This window comes from Thamnophis sirtalis, unplaced genomic scaffold, assembly GCF_051295495.1.
Source record: "Thamnophis sirtalis isolate CommonGarterSnake01/CBP01778 unplaced genomic scaffold, rThaSir2_p1.2 scaffold_2, whole genome shotgun sequence".
Lineage (NCBI taxonomy): Eukaryota > Metazoa > Chordata > Lepidosauria > Squamata > Natricidae > Thamnophis > Thamnophis sirtalis.
Genome location: NW_028261382.1, coordinates 70,731,297 through 70,753,034, shown reverse-complemented (window position 1 = coordinate 70,753,034; position 21,738 = coordinate 70,731,297). Strand labels below are relative to the sequence as shown.

The window sequence follows — 21,738 nt, the reverse complement described above, 5'->3', positions numbered from 1 at the left end:
AATTAAGGAGAAATTCCCTAACAGTGGGAACAGTTAATCAGTGGAACAGCTTGCCACCAGAAGTTGTGCTTTATCACTGGGTTTTTTAAAGAAGAGACTGGACAACCACTTGTCTGAAATGGTTGAGCAGAGGGTTGGACTAGGAAACCTCCAAGGACCCTTCCAACTCTATTCTGATTGGTTGATTCTGCCCAATAGCATCGGAGAGTTGGACAGTTAACCTCCCATAATATTAAATGTGAACACTGAACTGAGCAGTGTATTAAACTTAAAGTACAAAAGTGACATCAGAGTGTCACATGGAGACCTTTATGAAAACATACAGTTGCAACCAATTGGGAAAAAAGCACATAGTTGAATCATCCTTTGTTATTCATCCCCAGAAAGTCCTTTATTTTGCAGTTAAAAGAGCGGAGCGCGGAAAGACCCTTCCCTCGGCCTAAGTCTACAAGCCTTGGGCAGCGCGCCCGACCGGAAGTACAGGCTGAGCGGCGGCCTGACTGCAGCCGCTGCTCTCCGAGCTCCGTTGAGAAACCAGGACGAGGCGCCGCCGCCGCCACCGGCGGGATGAAGCCGAGCCGCGCCGCCGCAGGTGGAAGAAGGCGGGGGGGGGGGCGGCTTCGGGGGTCGCCTCGCTCGCAAGAAGCTGAGCTGGCCGGCCGGAGACGCAGGGTGGGGGGAGTTGGGGCTGGTGGGGCCGGAGCTCCCGGGGGCTGCTCCCGACGCCCTCCGCGTTTCAAGTTGGCCTTTGGGGCCGCCTCATTTCCAGGCCGCGCAGCCCCCCAAATTCTGGGGCTGGCAGGCGACGCTGGGCGTGGCTGGCTGGAGCGGGACTCCAGGCAAGCGGGGCTTCCAACGCTTTGCTTGGATTCACCCGCGTTCGCAGCTGCCCTTCGGAGTGGCGGCCTCTTCCTCGCCGCGGGGATCTTGCGCGCCTTGCAATGCGGGGTTCGGTAGAGCAGGCGTCCCCAAGCCCCGGGCCGCCTCCCCCCGTGGGAAAGCGGGCTTGCACGGAAGCCTTTCACCGCCTCCGCCCCGCACGCCGCTGCCCAAGGCCGGAAAGGTCGGGGACCCCTGATGTCGATCTTCCCCGAGGCCCCATTGTCTCCTTTTCCCTCTCCAGAAGCCGAGAGGCCGGCGCCTCCTGCCCTCCAGCAGATGCCCAGGAAGGAGAAGGGGGCCTCGGCTCCCCCCAGCTGGGCCAGGCGCCTCCTGGGCTTTGAACGCGGGGACCTGTCCGGCTGGCACCGCCTTGTCTGCTTGCTGAATAGGCCAACTGATCCCGCAGGCCTGGGGGTCTTCCGCTTCCTCTTCGGTGAGTTTGGATCTGGCCAGAACCGAATCCGTTGGAAGAATTGACTTGAATTGACTTGCATACAAATTTGGTACTTGATTTAGGAAAAACGGCCCCCAGTTTTCTTCCCCAAAAGTCACCTCAGGAATCAGATTGAAAAAGTGGAATTACTTAGTGACAAATGAAGAAGTCTTGCGCTATTATTATTATTATTTTAATAAATTTTTATTCAACATTTTCCAAACATGAAAATCACAATTACACGTTTGCAGCTTTCCATTACCGTATCTCTTTTTTTCTAATTTTGGGTTTTCCATTCGACAACATATTGTCATTTTTGTTTCATATTTTCTCATTTTCTAGGGGAGGGAGAGTTGACATCATGGTTGCTCAACACACCCAGTGTTGGCTTTGGATTTCACAATGTTGTGGGGGTGGAGGCATTTTGGAAAGGTCCCTGCCCCCACACGCCAAATCCTTGGAATAGCTGATGTGGCTGGATTTGGGAGGTGGTTAATGCACCGGGGGTGGGGGGGTTAACCATCTGGCTTGAAGGAGGCAAGAAGGCCTGCAGAAGAGGTCATCTCCATCCTGGGTGGATCACTTCCTTACATCCTCCCTTTCTGAGGAAATTTCTGGAGAGATAGTGGGGCTTCAGCTCAATAAGAAATGGATCTTCTAGATCAAGAGGTCTTCAAACTGGGCAACTTGAAGACTTGTGGACTTCAACTCCCAGAGCTGGCTGGAGAATTCTGGGAGTTGAAGTCCACAAGTCTTCAAGTTGCCAAGTTTGGGGACCCCTGTTCTGGATTCTTTCCAATAGATTTCCATCCTGGCCCTGGCCCAGAAATAGCATTGGCCATTCTTGGTGGATGACCATCATCAGGACTTAGAGTATACCCTTCCCAGTCCTATTCTACCTCCTACCACCATCCAGTGTCTTCCACCATGCTGTCCTTCTGGCCTGCTTGAGAAGGTTGAAGATGTTCTTCTGCTCCTTTCTGAGCAGGTGGCTTCAGCCATATTATGCCTGGCTGTGGCTGCTCCAGTGTGGAGTACCCAGATGTTTAGGTCCTGGGCTGTTTAATGTCCATGTGAAACTGCTTTGGGATGGTTTTTGGTTACACATGTGAGGTCTGAAAGCTGAGATTGAATCTCAGCCTTGCTGTCTGCAACTGATCAATTTATCTTGATACTGGACTCTAGATTGGCACTGGGTAGGAGGGCCAGGGCTGTCCTATTAAAGCACCTCTGTGACAGGGTTCTAGATCACAACTCCTACTCAAACATAAGGTGGCCTGGTCACTTCGAATAAGAAAATAAGACAAAACAGACTTGGGTGGGGTTATTTGACTTGGAATAAGAAAAAAAAACAGACTTGGGTGCAGAGGTGGGTTTCCCTCGGTTCAATCCGGATCTGTCCAAACCAATTTCATTGTATTTAAGTACAATGACAATAAAGATTATACTTAGTAGAAGTGGCAGGAGGCTCCACCCACTCACAAAAGCGGCAGGAGGCTCCACCCACCCATAGAAGTGGCGCTCACAGGCCCGAACCGATAGTAAAAAAATTGGCAACCCACCACTGCTTGGGTGGGGTTATTTGACTTCTGGGAACTGAACAAAATGGGGGCTGGGAGGTAAGTAAATTGGTTGCCAGCTGACCTTAGGAAAGGAAAGATTGACATGTTTACCTATAAGCAGTGGTGGGATTCGAATTTGTTTACTACCGGTTCTATGGGCGTGGCTTGGTGGGCATGGCAGGGGAAGGATACTGCAAAATCCCCATTTCCTCCTGATCAGCTGGGACTTGGGAGGCAGAAAATAGATGGGGGCAGGTCCAGTCGGAGGTGGTATTTACTGGTTCTCCAAACTACTCAAAATTTCTGCTACTGGTTCTCCAGAACTGGTCAGAATCTGCTGAATCCCCCCTCTGCCTATAAGTCCTTCAGCATTGGTGAAAATCACAGGGACAGTGTGTGCAGTGTGCAGTCCATCTCAAGCCTCTGTGTGTGGCTGCACTGGAGAAGGGTGAGGATTTCTACAGCCACTTCCATTTTTTCTCTTCCATGACTCCAGTTGACTGAGCATGGTTGTGCAGAGCCACTGAGTAGCTCTTCTCCAGAACTCTTCCAGTCCCTCGAGGGCTACAGCTTGGGCTCAGCCTTGAAGATGCAGAGAGCCTGGCCTGCTACTGTTGCCCACTGCCCCCTTTCTCTGCTCCTTCTCCAGGCCTGCTGATGGCCCTAGACATTCCCCAAGAGCGAGGGTTGAGCTACCTGGATCACAAATACCTCGATGGGCTGCAAGTTTGTCGCTTCCCCCTCTTCAACTTCCTGGAGCCACTTCCCCTGGACTGGATGTACCTTGTCTACACAGTCATGCTGTTGGGTGAGGACCACACTGGGGTTGTGCGCAGGGGGTAATGTGGGGGTATTGTGGGTGTGCTGACTGAGCCCCCTTCCTCTCGCTTCCTGACTTTTGTGGTGCTTTCCCTGTTGGGTCTCCTTGCAATGTGTGTGGCTGCCGAGGATCAGAGAGGACGGGGCAACCGATCAGCCATCCCACTGTGTGATTCCCCTGGAGTTGGAAGTGCAAAGACAGGCCAGAGAATGGCAGGCAGGGCAACAAACGGGAAATGTTGTATACAACCCAGAGTTTTTCCCAAGTGGGGCTGGGGAAAAGGGGGAACAGGCGGATTGCTTGGTATGAAGGAAGCTGAAGGGGAAAAGAAGGTAATTAGGGACCCCTAGAAAATCTGGACAGCTCTGGCATTTCCAGTGTAGTCTGTAGCCCACCAGCAATCAAGAGCAGCCCCATAGAAAGACAGCTTGTTCTGGAGCGGCCCCATGGAAGGATAGCCAAGGCCAGAGGAGCAGCAGACATTCCCACTTGCCAGAGGGAGAAGACAATCGCAGTAAATCAAATCTACCTGCCGCCAGCCATAAGAGAGTAGCAGCCAAGCGTAAATATATCTCTTGATTAACTCAAGGAGTGGTTTGTAGGGAGGGCTTACAAGTGTAGCTACAGGCTGGATTAGACGTTGCCTTGGCTTGTAAGGCAAGCACCACAGGAAATTAACGGATTGTGCTTGCATTGTGTACCAGACTCTTGTCCATAAGCTACAAAGAGGTGAGGAGATGAAGCTGGTTTTCCTCTGTTAGTTGAACGCTGCATAAATAATCTTGCCGTACTGAAAACGAAGCCAAGGTTTTCCAATTTTAAATGTTAAAAATAAAGCAGAAGAAAGTATTCAGGAGAAAGCGCTGGAGCTTGTCTGGTTGATGTGGAGGCCCTGAAAGGCCCCCCTCGCTTCTTCCCGTAGGGGCCGTGGGCATCATGCTGGGCTGCTTCTACCGACTGAGCTGCCTCCTCTTCCTGCTGCCCTACTGGTATGTCTTCTTCCTGGACAAAACCACTTGGAACAACCACTCCTACCTGTACGGCCTCCTGGGCTTCCAGCTGCTGTTCATGAACGCCAATCGCTACTGGTAAGGCTCCACCGCTTTTGTGTTTCTTTGGCCCAAGGTGCCTTTCCCCCCTTCAGATCGAGTAAACATGTTTCCTGTTGTTCCGGTTGCATAACTTTAATTGGACATTTGCCCCAGCCTGGAGTCAGAGGGAAGGCTGCATGCCAACCATGGAAGCTGTCGCGGGAGTGAAGAAACGACTGCTACAAAACAGCACTTTAACAACCTACATATGTGTTGTGCTGGACCTCTACCTTATCCCTGCCTCTTTTAAATACAATGAAGGCTTCTGCAGAAAACACAGCTGCGTCAGAGCTTAACCTGCATCCCCCACTGTGGCCAGTCTCTACATGGAAGAGGTAGAAACCACAGCCCTAAACTCCCTCACCTATTCACTGGTATAGGTATGTGGACGATACTTGGATCAAGATTAAAACACAGGACGTAAAAGCCTTCACCAACTTCACTATCTCTGTGGACAAATACATTAAGTTCACACAGGAAGATGTGAAGGAAAATAGTTTGGCTTTCCTGAACGGTGCAGTATACATTAAGGAAGACAGAAGCCTTAATATTGAGGCTTACAGAAAACCTCCATTATTTACCTTTTGATTCTCACCACGCACTGGAGCAGAGAATGAAAATAAAGGGGTGAAGGTTTGCCTAGCAACCAAGAAGAAAAGAAAAAGAATTAAATACATCCAGGAAGTCCTCAGCTGTGACCCATCACAAGGCCCCCACTTGACATACCTGAAGCCCTTATAAGCAGAAGAACACCAACACTGACACCAACACAGCCCTAAACTCCCCTGAAGGTATTACCTAGCTTGGTAATGAAATGTTCAGAAACCAACCCAGAAGTTTGGAGAATTAACCTTCACCCTCATCCTGCATGCAAGTTACAGATATTCACCATGATTGCAAATGGACTAGGGAGGGGGGTCAAACTCAAGGCCCTGGGGCCGGATCCAGCTCACAGGGTACTTAGATCTGGCCTGCGGAACTGCACTGGAAACAGCGAAGGACCGGCCCACAGTGCTTCTGTTAGCAAAAATGGGCTTCTGAGCTCTATTTTCGGCTGCCACAGCCTCCTTCAACCCTCTGCCAGTGAAAATGGAGCTTGGGAGGGCTGCATGTGGCCCTCCCGAGCTCCATTTTCACTGGCAGAGGGTTGCAGGAGGCTGTGGCAGCCGAAAACAGAGCTCGGGAGCCTGTTTTCACTGGCAAAGTGCTCCAGCCACTACAGGCACCCACACCCACAGGAGAGATGGCTACACCCCCCTCTGGCCACCCCAACTCCCCCCCCCGGTCAAACACAACCCACATGTGGCACTCCGTGAAATTGAGTTTGACACCCCTGGTCTAACCCAACTCTGTTATTCTGTTATATCGAAACTGAAACTGGTTTTCAAAGTTGAAGCTTTCTCCCATTGGATGGTGGGAATTTTCCTTCTGGATTCTCATCTTGTCCTTATTTTTCCTTGCCACCAGCTAATTCCATAACTGGACTTCTTCCCAGTATCTGCATTATCTTCCTGGCAGGCCTTTCCAGCTTGTGATCACATTTTTCTTCATTTTCACATGAGCTAGAGATGAATCTCAAGTAAACCTAAGTGCATGAAATCCTAATATTCTGTAGATGAGCACCTTCAAACCATGGAGAAAGGTGGTTTCTTACCTTTTCTGGGTGACCGAGGAAATTAATGCTGTTGTCTTCTAATTTTGACCTAAAAACCAATACTGACTTTCAATAAAACAAAACCGTTACTAAACTTTGTGCTTCAGTGAGGTGAATGTAGAAGACCAGGCGGAGCTGGGGACAGAGTTAAGCATGTTCCCATAAGAGCTCCAAGTCCAAACCTTCCTGAATTTCATTGACATTTATCTGGCGCCAATTTAATGCTGAACTTTAGTTGACTAGGCAGATAATATATGAGTATAGGCATATATCATTTAGATCTTTCATTCTTCAATCTTATGAATGGTCCTGATTTTTTGTGCCTGTTGGTTATTCTGGGCTGTTTAGAATGAGGAGGATTGAGGCAATGTTCAAGATCTTCACCCAAAGCTTTTTCCAGAGATTACTGGAGGGTTAGTTGCTTTTCAAGATTGCCTCCAGATCCTACTCTTGCTAATGAGCTTCGTTTCCTCAGGTCTGTTGATGGTCTCTGGCATCCACGGAAGAGAAACGCTCATGTCCCTTTGTGGAATTACACCGTTCTTCGTATGCAGGTATTCTCCGGAGCTGCGTCATCTTTGATCTTGGTTTCCTCTAAGAGCAAACAGGGCTAGTGAACAGCTCCCAGCTGGCGTTGGTTGCTCTGCATTGCATGCTGGCACCAGAGTCTCAGGAGGCCATTTGGAAATGGAGAAGCCACAGCTCTAATGTAGACCCAGAGAAAGCCTGGAGGAAGGGAAGGAGCCAGAGCTACCTCTCCGCGATTCTGGGTTCTTAGGCTGATGAGAGGCCCTGTCAGAGTTGCCATCCAGTTATAATGTTTAAGATTACAGAATAGATACATTGTTACATATATTGGGAGCTACTATTTAATTTTAGGTTAAATGTGGAGGTGAACAGCATGAAATGAAATTTACCATTTGTCTCATCCTTGCCCCATCTGTGTTGTTTATCTGTGTCATATAATATATGTGGGCATGTGCGTAATTCTGTATTCATTTATTTTGTCATGTTCATGTTGTGTATAAGGGAGGAGGTGACCCTTTGAGAACTGCGTGCAATGAAATTTCATTGTAATGTATGCCGATCAGTGGACATTCAAAGGGACCACAAAGTTACTCTAAGTTCTACTTTTAAGTTCTGGTTCCCATGCCTTTCAGTGTGGCATTCCAAACTCCTGTGGGGTTTTTTGGGGGGGGAGGAGGTGTCATTTGTAGCTGAAGAAGTTTGAGTGGTGAAATTGACCGTGGAAATTTTGCAGGACGTTGTAACTTGGAAGCTGGTTTGGAAACAGCAGCTAGTGAGTTGCCGGCTGCTGCTTGGTGAGTTTTGCCAACTAGTTTGCCTCGGAGTGCCACGTTTGTTGCCTTTCTTTCTGAACAGATCTTCATTGTTTATTTCATCGCGGGCATCAAGAAGCTGGATGCCGACTGGGTGGAAGGCTACTCCATGGGCTCCCTTGGGAGGCATTGGCTCTTCAGCCCTTTCAGGTGAGTGATGGAAATCGGGCAGAGAAAGCCACAGGTGGGTCGGAGAATTCGGTTCCCTCCTCTTCCTCCCTCCTGGACGTTGCAACTTTGGATGAAGGCCTCTTTCTGGTCTCTCAGATTGTTGATGTCAGAGGAACTGACCAGTTTATTGGTGGTGCATGGCGGAGGGCTTGTGTTGGACCTTACGGCTGGCTTCCTGCTGTTCCTGGATGCTACCCGTCCCTTTGCCCTTTTCTTCGTCTCCTACTTCCACTGCATGAATTCCCAACTTTTCAGTATTGGTAAGTTCTGCAGGATCCAAGTGTTTCTTTAAGAAGCCACAGGAGAACTTATTAAAGGAGGGTGTTGAGTAATAAGGATTATGTTAAAAAGGGTTAAGATTGGACTTTTGTTCTGGTCTGTTTTTGCGAGGAGTGGTTAACCAAAGCTTGAAAAAATCTTGAATGAACAATGATCCCTTCTGCAAGATTAGGCAAAGAAGCTTTTGTTAAAGGCGGATTACCTGATATAGCATTGTTTGCTGGTACAGATTTAGTGTATGTTTGAAGGAAAGCCAATGCCACTTTTTGTAGCGATAATGCCTTGGGTTGAAACTTAGAAGACGCAGATTCGGTTCAGCCTAGAATTGTGGTTGTCATTGAGGCAGTCGCGCTCAGCCCAGTCCGCCTCACAGAGATGGTCTTTTGGGGATAAAAGGTAGGGAGATGCCCACCTGAGATGCCTTAAGCCAGGAATCCCCGAACTTGGCAACTTTAAGACTTGTGGACTTCAACTCCCAGAATTCTCCCAAGTTTGAAGATCTCTGATATAAGTGGAGAGATTGCAGAGGAAGGGATTACAAGAGAGTAAGTGATGCTGTCTGGGGAATTCTGGGAATTGAAGTCCACAAGTCTTCAAGTGGCCAAGTCTGAAGACTCTGCCTTAAGCCCTTGGAGGAAAGGAGGGTAATGAATTTGACAAAAGTTTTAAATAAATCTTGGCATGACCAGAAATAATTTCAACAGGAGTCTCTCCTGAGCACACCTGAAGATGCTGGGTGTCCAGATGTTTATGTATGCATAGCAGATGATCTGTCTTTTGAGTGACCAGAGCCCAACTCTGTCCTTCCATCATACTCCCATTTCATCCCAAAGGCATGTTTCCTTTCACCATGCTGGCCACCAGCCCACTCTTCTGCTATCCAGACTGGCCACGTCGACTGATTGCCTGCTTCCCTGCCTGGTTCCAAATGTTTCTACCACTTACCAAGCCTCCGCAGCGGAGTCTGGAGTGTGTTTACCTGGAAATGGAACAACAAAGGCCCAAGGGAGCAGCTAAGAAATTGGGGCTGCGGCAGAAGCTGGGCGCCATTTTTACTGTTCTGTATATCTTGGAGCAGTTCTTCCTACCTTACTCACACTTTATTACCAAGGTGAGAAAGAACCTAAGTATTTTTGTATAAGTGGCTTTTGAACAAAAGGTTTACAATGGGTGGTATTTGAATGATGACATTTTCCATAGTTCTGGTCCTGAGAAGGTGGAGCTCACCAATGGACGTAAAAAAATGGAGCCCCTCAGAGAAACTTCGGTGTCCTCCTCATAGTAGGATTCCAGCCACGGAAGAGCAAGGGCGGGTCCTGAACTTGTGTGGGAGACCACTAGTTAAACTTGCATCAAAGCTGCGTGGTTGAGTCCCAGTTCCATATAGTTTTAGTACCCCAAGGAGCCGCAAGGAGTCTAAGGGAAGTTGGAGATTCTGCAAGGCATGAGAAGAATAGAAGGATAGAAGGTGCTTCTCATTGTGGGAATGTCATCTCTCCCCTTAACCATTCTCCCTGCAGGGCTACAACAACTGGACAAATGGGCTGTACGGCTACTCGTGGGACATGATGGTTCATTCACGCTCCCACCAACACGTGAAGATTACTTATCGTGATGGTCGCACTGGGGAGGTTGGCTACTTGAACCCTGGGGTCAGTTTCTCTTTCTTTCAATGGGCACTGAAATGATACCATCTGGCGTAACAATGACTCCTTCAAACAAGGGTGTGAATGTTTCTTCTGTGCCATGCAGCAGTTGGCAACATGTCAGGTTGCCTGCTGCATGAGTATTTGTAAAACAGCCATGTGTTATGAGTGTGATGGAGTCTGTACAACTTTCTATGCAGAAGCAATAAATGGGCAAAGGTTGTGTTTGGGGAGACAACTCCTTTAGTGGTTGGAAAACCTTCCCATTGGTGCCTGCAGAGGTTGTGACTTTTGGTACAATTTTATGTCCGTTCTTGGATCCAAAGGCTGACCGACCTTCTCAATATATATTTGTGTGTGTGTATGTATGTATATATATGTGTATATATCATGGATCCAAGAAATTGAACAACTTTGTTAAGATTTTCCTTTCCTTGTTTCCACTCCTGCTACTCCTTCTTTGTTCCCTTTATTTAATGGGCTCCTAACGAGTCTTTTCCAGATTATTTAGCTCCTTCATATAATAATAATATAACCCAAGGGATTTTGTTCTCCTAAAGGATGGGTTGTAGGAGCGAGCAGTGTAAATTAGCCCAGTGAAGAACCAGTTCTCTCTCTCTCTCGTGGCTGATGCCAGAAGGGCAGTTTTACAGTATTTCCAATTTGTTCTCTGGCTTGCTGACGATAAGGATAAGTCTGAAATAAAACATCTTGGCCAAAATATCTCTCCTAGTTGAATCTCTGGAACTGGGAAAGTTTTCTCTGCGAGCTTTGTGTCTGAGCTCCTGAACACTCATGCGCACGGACATGAAGCTCCAACTTCACCAGATTTGTTGGCACCCCCTGATCTACTGGAGGTTTCCATAGTTTGACAAAACACAATTGAAGGCTTTCTTATAGTCAGCAAGGCAGATGTTCTTTTGATAGTCTTGAGATTTTTCCATGGTCCTGCATCGATTGCAATATGGTCCCTAGGGCCACAGCCCTTTCTGAAGGGCGGCTTAAACGTCAGGCCATTTCCTTCTGAGGGCCAGTTGTATCATCTTGTATGATCCTAAGGAGAATCATACCAGCATAAAGGTTGAGGGCAATTGTGTGTTAATTGGAGCCATCCTGGGAGTTTCCATCCAGTGGACTGTGACAGAATGCACATGTTCCTATTGATGGAAGAGGGGGAGGATTTGCCTATCCCAGAAGACGGAGTCGTTGGTCAGTCTGTACATAGTTATATCTAAATATAGGCTGAGTAAATAGATGTCCTGTTCCTCCCTCCACAATTTTCGAACTGGGCAACCTATAATTGAGACTCTTGTTCCTTCTAGCTTTCCTGTGGAACAAAGCTCCATATCCTACAAAAACGCCATTTAGCAGTCAGGACAAAATGTCTCAGTGAAGTATGTTGATTGCCTTTGAGATCGGAAGTAACCCTTCTGATTTGGACTGAGAAGTCTGAGCCCCAGCCTCTGCTCAATGACCCATCCAATGCTGTGCCTCCTTCTTTCTTTCCCCTCCTCTGTTGCCCTTCCTTCTGCCACCTGCGCACCTGTTTTCCAGCTGAGATCTGTGTATATTGGAGCAGGTCTTCACACAGAGCCGGCGCTGGAAGGACCATGCAGACATGCTGAAGCAGTATGCCACTTGCCTCAGTCATCTGTTGCGTGATTACAATGTCTCGGAACCAGAGATCTACTTTGATGTTTGGGTTTCCATCAACGATCGTTTCCAGCAAAGGTTAGTGGGACACCCACGGGCACAAGGATCTGCACACTGGGCCAATTATTACATGGATTTGTTTTTTAAAAAAACCAGAATCTTCGAAGAAATGTTGCTTCCAGGCAAAGGGTTCTTTTCGGAATTTGTCACGTGGAAACATAGAAGTTGCAAAATTGGGATTACTGAAAATTTGGGCAGGTTATGAGAAAAGGTTGGGGTTGACTAGAGATGGGGATGTTGCTTCCCATTCAGTTCTAAAAAGGAACAGAGATCAAATCTTGGATAATGTTTAAAACATAAAGTTAGGCCAACTGGCACCACTGTGTGTGTGTGTGTGTGTGTGTGTGTGTGTGTGTGTGTGTGTGTAAAATATACTATAAAATATATAAACTATAAACATTAGTTTTTGCATTTATCTAATGTTTTACGCCTCCCCATAGATTTTTAGCATGCACACACAGACACACTCCTCTTTAAAAATGTATTTTTGTTTTTTAATTTTAAGTTTTGTTTTAATATTTTTTGCTTTTTAATAATTATCGGTTGTTTGTATCACATCCTCTTTCTGGTGGCCTATGATCATATTAATGTTTTATTTGATACATTGGCATAATCCCTGGCTTATAATCTATTCACGAAAATGATAGATGGAAATACGGGAGCTTCATGGGTTTAGAAGAGGCAAAGAGGCAGATGGACTGGTTCTTCCTACTGATCCATGGGCCAGTTTCCCCTGGATTTTGTATTTCTCTCACTCCTATTTTCCCCAGGCTCTTCGATCCAAACACTGACATCGTCCAAGCTCACTGGTCCCCCTTCCAGAAGACCCCGTGGCTAAAGCCTCTTCTCATTGATCTGTCATCCTGGAGGACCAAACTGACGGAGATTGAAAAGACGCTGGACAACCAAACCGAGGTTGTCTTCATTGCAGATTTCCCAGGTGCCGAATTGCTCTTCTGTTCTCTTAAGAACTGGACCTTCATTTTAAGCCATGTGCGTGGGGTGGGCATGGCTTGAGGAAGAAGGCTTTCAGCTGAATCCTTGGGGTGGAAACCGAACTTGGGACCTCAGAGAAAGGCTTGTGCCCTGTAGAAACTGTGGCTGCTGCTTCAATGGGACTTCTGGGATGAGAAGCGAAATGTCTTCAAAGAAAACCCAGAAAATCCAGTTGCCTCTTGAAAAAAAAGTACCTTTGGGTTTTATTTAATTATTTTTCAAACACCTCCGACAATGTGGTCCAATCCATGTTTCTCCACCTCCATAGCTCCCCCTTGTGGTTGAAGAGTAGATTTTTCAATAAATCGTTTCTGGCCAATCAGAATTCATAAAAATAAGAAAAAATTCAGCCACCCACAACAAAACAGCTTACTTAAAGACAGCAAAATAAATCCACAATTTTCTATCCTATGTTTCTTCAGCAAAGTTTTTTAAAAAAGAGACTCCATGCTTCCTTATTCCTGTTTGCCTCCAGCAACCCTCTTCCTTGTCCCTTCCCAATGAAGGAGTCTCAAATATGGTTTGGCAGACTTTCCAAAGGAAGTAACAGGCCGGGGCTAAACAGGGCTAACTCTTGTTCGCTGGGGGAGCTGCTGAGATGTGGGAAGAACTGGGGACCCCGGTGCTTCTGTGGCCTTTGCTGTTGACCTTTTGGGCGTCCATCCCATCCCATGGCAGGGCTGCACCTGGAGAACTTTGTGAGTGAGGACCTCGGCAACACCAGTCTCCATCTGCTGAAAGGGGAAGTCAATGTGGAGGTGGTCAGTTCGCAGAAGAATTATTCACTGCAGGAGGGAGAGAAGATCCAGGTGAGGGCCAGGCTGAATGTCATGTGAGGAGAACATTTTTCTCTGCAGTTGATGCACTGATAAAGAAGAGGGGAAATAGGTAACACCACCTCCCCCACTTCTCCTGTGTGCTGCTTGGGGAATCCAAGCATAGGTTAACTTGTCCATTAGCCTTGAGACTGAGTTATGCAAATTGCTGGCCACGCCTCCTCTGACTGGACTGGTTCAGTTTTTTAACTCAGTCCAGCCTAAAGAGACGCAAAATAATTCTCTCTAGGTTACTAGACCAATTCATTATTATTATTTCAGCTTGGATTCCACTTCACTGGATTGAGTTCCCTTCAGGGTAAATATCTCTGCAAGGGGTTCATTTCTCCTCGGTTACAGTGGTGTTCGGGGCCAGGGAACCTCCTTGTTGGAGGTGGGGGTGCGCCGTTGTTTACTGTGGGAAGGTCAGTTTGCCGCCTTCGTGTTGTCTTGCTGCTGTTGGGGATCGGTTCGCCGCCCTGCTCCGCCCGCTCTCACCACTGTTTGCCCCCCTCTTTCCCCTCGAGGTTGCTCGACGAAGTGTGGAGCCCGGACATCCCATCGGAGTCTCTAGAGGCCGCGGCTGCGGTCGCTGGCAAGAATCGAGGCAGGCGTTCTCCATTCTGGCGACGGCCTTTGTGCCTCGCCAATTTGAATTTCCTGCCTTCGCTGTTGCTTGCGGTGCCATTTTGGAGCCTTTTTCACGCCAGACAACCAGTCCGGCTGGGCGTCGCTTCATTTTTCCGTAGGATGTAGCATCACCAGATTCATTGCTTCACAGAGGTCGATTTACCACCATTCTACTGGAGCACGGGTTTGATCTCTCACAGCCTCCTGCTTCAATTGCGATCGGCATTTGGTATTTCAGTGAACTTGAGCTTGAGCCCTTTCAACCTAGTTTACATGGCGGATCATTCTATTACTGGGGGCAGCGCTGGGACTTCCACCTCTCCTCAGTTGTCCTCTGATGCCACTGGGGCCTCATCTAGAGTGGGTAGGACCACCACCAGGGCTGCCAGCCACAGATCCCGTGCCACCTCAGCGGCTCTTGCCAGGGCCACTAAGCACACCAGTAAGACCAAGAACGGGTCTAGGGGTCCCTCAGCCCCCAGGCCACCTCCCATCCTGCTGCCTGAAGGGCCTTCTACCTCCGGCCTAACTGGAATTCAAGATTGGTCCCCAGACTCCCTCTCCCTCAGGATCTCACAACTGCAGGACTTGACTCAGGTCTTCAAAGCTCGCCTGATCTTCTGAGCCCAGCCCAGGCCTGGCCCCCTCCTGTTCAGGGGCCTCAGCCACCTTTACTCCCACGGCTGCTGGCAGCAGACCAGAGGATACTTCAGAATTTGACCTCTCCCCTTGGCTCAGGTACATGATTGCCACTGCCATATCTAGGGGAGTGGATGCAGAATTACAGCTTAGGAATCAACACTCTAGGAATTTGATTTCTGCCAGAGATTTATCCACCTCTGAGGCTGATCCCCCTTCTCCCTTGCCTTCCAGCTACAGCGAGGGGTCTGTTTTAGGGGAGGAAGGTGAGATTTTGGATTTGGAATTATCGGGTGATGAAGATCTGGTTCAGGATAAAGTTCCTTCTCAGGCCTTTTCAAACCAGCCCTATTCAAATCTCTTCTTTACAAAGCCAAGGCCACCTCCAATTTGGGGGAAGCAACCACCCAGGCCAGTATTGAGGTGGGCCTTGAGCCCACAGAGCACTTTTTTACTGAACAAGTACAAGAACAAGAGGCTATTCCATCACCCAAATTGTTTCTGGACGTAATCCAAAAACAATGGTCCCAGCCCACCGCAGTCTTGCCCACTAGCAATGGTGATAGAAAGCTTTATGCTTCCACTCCGGAATTGGACACCATTTTGCAGTTTCCCACTGTTTCCCACCCGCTGATAGCGGCCTTGGCTTCCCCGGCCCTCATTCCATCTGAGATTTCGGAGGGATTGAAGGCTGAGGACCGCAAGGCAGAGCTCGTTATTTGCAAAACGCACCAGGTGGCTCCCTGGGCATTGCGTGCCGCTACGGTGGCCTCGTTCTTCAATAGAACTTCCTTAGTTTGGTTAAGACTTACAGAGAGCCGAGGTGGTGCAGTGGTTAAATGCAGCACTGCAGGCTACTTCAGCTGACTGCAGTTCTGCAGTTCGGCTGTTCAAATCTCACCGGCTCAGGGTTGACTCAGCCTTCCATCCTTCCGAGGTGGGTAAAATGAGGACCCGGATTGTTGGAGGGCAATATGCTGACTCTGTAAACCGCTTAGAGAGGGCTGAAAGCCCTATGAAGCGGTATATAAGTCTAACTGCTATTGCTATTGCTAAGACAACTACAGGAGAGGTTTGGTCCAGAGGACTTGCGCCTTCATCAGGATGTGGTCAAACTGGTGGCGGCCTTAGAATTCTCTTCGGATGCCATGCTCAATGCGGCCAAGTTCGCGTCCCGAGCTGTGGCATCCAACATAGCTTCTCGTCGTCTGTTATGGCTATGCCATTGTAGGCGGATGTACGATCCAAATGGCGCCTTGTCTCCACCCCTTTCAAGGGCAGTTCCCTAATTGGAGCAGCGCTGGATCCTATACTGATTGAAACGAGGGACAAGCGAAAGGTACTTCCTTCGACCGCTAGGCGCACGGATCAGAGGCAACAACTGTATCCTCGAAGGCAGCCCTTTCATTTGGGGAGTCAGGTTACTCATCTCTCTCCTACACCCCCTATCTAATAGATCTTTTTCCCAGGACAGGTTTCAGGACAGAGCCAATACTAGGGACAGAGGTAGGAACCAGCACCAACAACAGGCCCAGACTCGGTGGCCCTTTCATGGCGCCAACAACTGGTCCTTTCGCAGGTACCGGTAACTCGCTAGAGGGTGGCCCTATTGGCGGGCGCTTAACCACCTTTGTCCGCCAATGGGAAACCACAACCTCAGACGCCTGGGCTCTTCAGACTGTGAGGCTGGGCCTCACTCTGGAGTTCCTGGCCATTCCCCTGAGATGTTTCATCAAATGTCTGGTACCCAGGTGCCAGGTAAAGCGGCGCCTGATGGACACGGAAATCCAGCATCTCATTTCCATCAGAGCAATAGAACAGATGCCAAGGGGGCAGGAGGGTCCAGGTTTCTATACTCAATACTCTTCCTAATTCCCAAGGCCTCGGGAGAATGGCGGGCCATCCTAGACTTGAAACGGCTCAATTTCTACCTCAAATACCCAAAATTCAAAATGCAATCACTCAAGAGTATCACTCAACTTAAGAGTTACTGACTCTTAAGACTATCTTTTTAGAAGCCATCACATCAGCCTGGCGTGTGTCCGAGTTGGCAGCGCTCTCTGTCCGGGATGACCTCTGCATTTTCCATCTGAGCAGGGTCGTACTACGTTTGGACACAAGCTTTCTTCCAAAAGTCAACTCGTCGTTCCACAGGTCACAAGAGATCACTCTCCCAGATTTCTGTCCATGGCCATCTCACCACCGAGAACGGCGTTGGCATCATCTCGACATTTGTCATTCACTTCACTGCTATGTGCGACGCATGGCGTTGTTCAGAAGGACAGAGGCCCTGTTCGTGTCCTTCCAACCTGCCACCATGGGGCACAAGGCATTATCGCATACCATCAGCCGCTGGTTGAAGGCGTGTATTGCCCTTGTCTACGACTGTCAGTCTCGACCAGTTCCCAGTCACATCACTCCCCATTCTACCAGGAGTGCGGCCACAACGGCGGCCTGGGCAATGCAAGCCTCAGCAGAGGACATCTGCAGGGCAGCGACCTGGTCATTGCCGTCACCCTTTATCCATCACTACAAGATGGACGTTGAACGGCGCGTGCTGCAAAGGGTAGCTTCTTCAGCTACGGCACCAGACCAGCTTCGCTCCCGCCCCCGAAGTCTATTAGCAACAGTTAGGCTTATATACCGCTTCATAGGGCTTTCAGCCCTCTCTAAGCGGTTTACAGAGTCAGCATATTGCCCCCAACAACAATCTGGGTCCTCATTTTACCCACCTCGGAAGGATGGAAGGCTGAGTCAACCTTGAGCCTGGTGGGATTTGAACAGCCAAACTGCTGAACTACAGTGCTGCATTTAACCACTGCGCCACCTCGGCTCTTATTGCTCCTATTGCTTTGGCATGTCCCATACTTGGATTCCCCAAGCTGCGCACAGGAGAACGACCATTGACTTACCTGAACGGTCTTTCTATGTGCGCTGGGAGGGGAATCCAAACCCGCCCTCGGTTTCAGCTGTTCTGGGCCTGGACTTCCATGTTTTCCTATGACATCCTGACTTACCTTGACTTCTAGTCTTCCTTTTGCTTCTCTCGAATCGGCTGATCCTTTGTGCAAAACTGAACCCTTCCAGTCAGAGGAGGCGTGGCCAGCAATTTGCATAACTCAGTCTCAAGGCTAATGGACAAAGTTAACCCATGCTTGGATTCCCCTCGCAGCGCACATAGAAGGACCGTTCAGGCAAGTCAACGGTTGTTCTACCTGGAACATGGACTCATAACACCCTGAGAGATCAGGAGAGAGCAGGACCTTCAGATCTGGCCTTTGCCAGATCTTGGATGATGCCTTCCAGCCTCAGGTGGAAGATCGGGGCAACCTTTGCCGAACCAAAGAACCTGTTGAAGGTTTCTCTTGCTTCTTAAAGAAACATCTCAACAATGCTGTGTTTCCCCATTCCCAATGACAATGCAGCGAGAGTCAGTGGTTTTGCTGGAAGAGAAGGGAAGGTGGGGGGAAGGGGCTTCCCTGTTCTGCCCAGTGAAAGCGTCTCCCAAGGGTTGGAAGAAGCATGGCACCCTAAGCCCATGTGTGTGTGCATGTGTGTGTATATGGATCTACTGTTTGCAGATACACGCACATCTGTATATAGACACACCTGCATAGCTAGCTATAGCCCCCAATACCATCCACCTGTTGCCAGTTGGAGTCGGGTTGCCTTTGCATCTTCAGGTGCCAGTTTCTCTCACAGGCTGGGCTATTTGGGAAGGCATATTATTCACCTAGATACTGGTGGTCCCCTGGCACTAAGGAAGGGAGGGGGACTCCACTTCGGGGCTGTTCCCAGCTGCCTCTGGCTGCCCAGAGCCTTTCTGCCCTTTTCTCTTGGTTACAGCTGCCAGCTGGGGAGTACCACAAAGTATTCACGGTCTCTCAGGAGCCCTCCTGCTACATGTATATCTACGTCAACACAACGGAGGTGGCACTTGAGCGGAATTTCACTCAATTTCAGGAGTTGCGGGAGAAAGTTCAGAACGGGACTGGTAAGCCTGCAAAAAAGCTGGTTGCCCAGACAAGCCCTCATAGTGGTTTTCTCCTCATGAATATTACTTCATGATAGCAGTCTTCTAATATCTCAGGGGTTGCTCCAAAGAAGAGGGGGTCAAGCTATTCTCCAAAGCACCTTAGGGTAGAACAAGAAGCAATAGATAGAAAGGAAAGAAGCAACCTAGAACTAAGGACAAACTTCCTGATACTGAGAACAATTAATCAGTGGAACAGCTTCCCTCCAGAAGTTGTGAATGCCCCAACACTGGAAGTTTTTAAGAAGATGTTGGACAGCCATTTGTCTGAAGTGGTGTAGGGTTTCCTGCCTAGGCAGGGGGTTGGACTAGAAGACCTCCCCGGTCCCTTCCAACTCTGTTATTCTATTCTCTGTACTTGCCTGATTTTCAGAAGGTGCTTCACCTTCTGTTTTTGTCACTTCCCTCTTTGCAGAAACAGAGCCTCTCCCACCAGAGTTGCAGCCCATCTTGGAAGATTCTCTGGAAAACGTGACACAGGCAGATCCGATTGTTGAGGCTTTCCTCCACCGCCAGCGACGCATGGAGGAGCGGCAAAGGAGGCGCAACGCCACCCTGGCTGAGCGACTGCAGCATTTCGTGAACAAGAAGTACTTCATTTTCCGCAGGAGGTGAGAGAAGGGGGGGGGGAAGGTCCTGCTGAGTGCTTCCCGCATTCTCTCTGTATTAAATAATGTTATTACAAGTTTTTATTAAAATAGTCAAAGTTCATGCAAACTTTATAAGAAAAATATAAAGCAAGAATAAAAGCTGCAAGAAAATGGAAAATTAAAGAATAATACAAGGAAACAACTCTAAGAAAGTGGCTTCCACCCTCATCATGCCAAATATAAACCATTTCACCATCTCTCCCTTTCCTGTAAATTAACAGATGAAAATCCAACCTAACTCCTAATTTTGGGCAAATCTAGCCAGTATCATCTTCTCCGGTCTAGCTATCAGCAACAAAACAAAACAAAACAAAACCCAAGGCAGACTTTGTGTGCTGTTTTGCCACTCTTGTGCTCTTCACGTTTGTCTACACAAAAGCTCAGCTTGGATTGTGTTGGGTGCTTCCTCCTGACAGTGTCCCTGCTTTTGCCCACAGCCTCCTGATGACCTGCATCTCCCTTCGGAACCTGGTGCTGGGCCGCCCCTCCCTCTCTCAACTGGCCCAGGAGGTGGCCTATGCCAACATGAAAGAGGCTGCCCCACAAGAGACGGCCCCCCAGGGGCCTGAGCGCTCGGACCTCTGAAGTGACTCACTACCTCAACCCTCACCACTAGCCGGAAGGCCTTCCTGTGGGCCAAGTCCAGAGGGATGTAGCCAGGCCTGAGGAGTCCCCTTGTGTTGCTTAGCCAGAGCCCCTTCCTCCCTTTCTGAGATTGGAGGGGTGGGCTCTGAGCCAGCGTGACCCTCTCCTGCCCTAGAGGGGCTGAGCAGAGCTTAAAACCCTTGCAGCAAACGCTGCAGGAAGGAGGAGGGAGGGAGGGAGGGTTTGGTGGGCTCAGCTGGCCAGCACAATTATAATCCCTCTGCGATGGAAGGAGATGAGAGATCCCACTTTGAGAACAGTTGTCTTCTCTTGGGTGGGTCTCCTCATCCCACCGCGCAGCTGGGAGAAAGGATTTGGGCAGAGGGGCTGCTTTTAGAATACCCTGGCGGTTCCTTTAGGAGGACTGATTGGATAAGCCCAGGGGGTTTCGGTTCTTTGCGGTTGAGTGGCCAGCTACGCAGCTTGTGGGCGGGAGAGGAAGGAATGTGTGAATCCAGCCAGGGACAGAAAAAGCAGCCCTAATGGCTGCCTCACTCCTCCATGGATGTTGGAATTCTCCCTCTCGCTCCCTGACATTTCTGTGGGTTACAGAAGCAGAGCTTCCCCTCTAAGGCAGCAGTGCAGTCACGGTCCCCATCCGATAATACCCCACACTTGAGATCCAGGTCTAGCAACACAAACCCCTAGGGATTCCCACCTTCTTTGGAGTTTTCTAAGAGAAAGGGCTGGCTGCATCGCATGGGATTAAGGCAAGAAGAGCCTTATTTTTCTAATTAAAAACAGCATTGTTCAAAAGTCTCTGCGTTCTGTGTGTTTATTTATTTATACCCCACCTTTGTTTGTTTATTTCCCAAACAGCTCAAGGTGTCAAAACAAGGTGTCTAATGGACCAGGGGTCCCCAGCCCCGGGTTGTGACCTGGTCCTGGGCCATGGCCCGTTTGGAATTGGGCTGGACAAGTGGCAGCCATGGGGTTAGCTGCTGCTTGTCCCCATGCCTCGATTCTCCTCTTGGTTGCTCTCGTGAGCCAACATTCCTAGCCTAATGTTACACCTGCCCCAGCTGGGTCCCTAGGAAAGAGAGACCCTTGACTCCCATTTGATTGAAATGATAGGTTCTTCTGCTAAGGATTACCGGTTGCAGCAAAAGTGAGGCCAGTTATGAGTATTCCCGTGCAAATGTTACATGTTTTTCCCGGTCTGTGGCCCTCCCTCCTTGTCCAGATTTTGGGTGGCCAATAGCATTCCAGTTTGATGTTAGGGACATCTTGAAGAGGTTTCACGTTCTTTCCCAGGCCAGGCAGCCTTGGGGAGGCTGCATTTATCTGATTTGACACCTCTGGTTCCTGTCAGTGTCTTCCCCTCCCCCTCTTACATCCTCCTCCTCCTCTCCTGCACAACGTGCTTGAGAGACCGCCTACTGCCAATTACCTCCACTAGACCGATTCGATCGCATCGATTAGGCCTCCTCCGAATTCCATCTTCTAGCCAGTGCAAACTGGCAACTACCCGGAGGAGAGCCTTCTCGGTGGCTGCTCCGTCCCTTTGGAACGAACTCCCCGTGGAGATTCGGACCCTCACCACCCTCCAGTCCTTCCGCGCTGCTTTAAAGATCTGGCTGTCCCGGCTGGCCTGGGGTTAAGATTGTAGCCCCACTCGAATTGTGCGATTGTTGTGTTTTCTTTTTAACATGCTGTATTGTCTATTGTTTGTCTTCTCCCCCTCCCTCTTTTGAATTGTGAGCCGCCCTGAGTCCCCCCAGGGAAAAGGGCGGCATACA

The 21,738-nt window shown here is 49.1% G+C and overlaps 1 protein-coding gene across 2 annotated transcripts; it reads left to right on the top strand.

Moving 5' to 3' along the window:
• Positions 1 to 430: 430 nt before the first annotated feature.
• GGCX (gamma-glutamyl carboxylase) lies at positions 431 to 20,758 on the top strand. 2 transcript variants are annotated; one of them, XM_087706022.1, is made up of 15 exons: positions 431 to 592; positions 1,124 to 1,315; positions 3,527 to 3,685; positions 4,620 to 4,785; positions 6,918 to 6,996; positions 7,826 to 7,932; positions 8,050 to 8,213; positions 9,066 to 9,343; positions 9,753 to 9,884; positions 11,458 to 11,609; positions 12,362 to 12,531; positions 13,266 to 13,396; positions 18,518 to 18,665; positions 19,120 to 19,315; positions 19,792 to 20,758. In XM_087706022.1, exons 1-15 carry the CDS (start codon positions 568 to 570, stop codon positions 19,937 to 19,939), a joined length of 2,247 nt encoding a protein of 748 aa, XP_087562148.1. In that variant the 5' UTR covers positions 431 to 567; the 3' UTR covers positions 19,940 to 20,758. The 2 variants fall into 2 exon arrangements, with proteins under 2 accessions (XP_087562148.1, XP_087562147.1); XM_087706021.1 differs by lacking the exon at positions 431 to 592 and having other exon boundaries at positions 718 to 1,315.
• Positions 20,759 to 21,738: the final 980 nt, after the last annotated feature.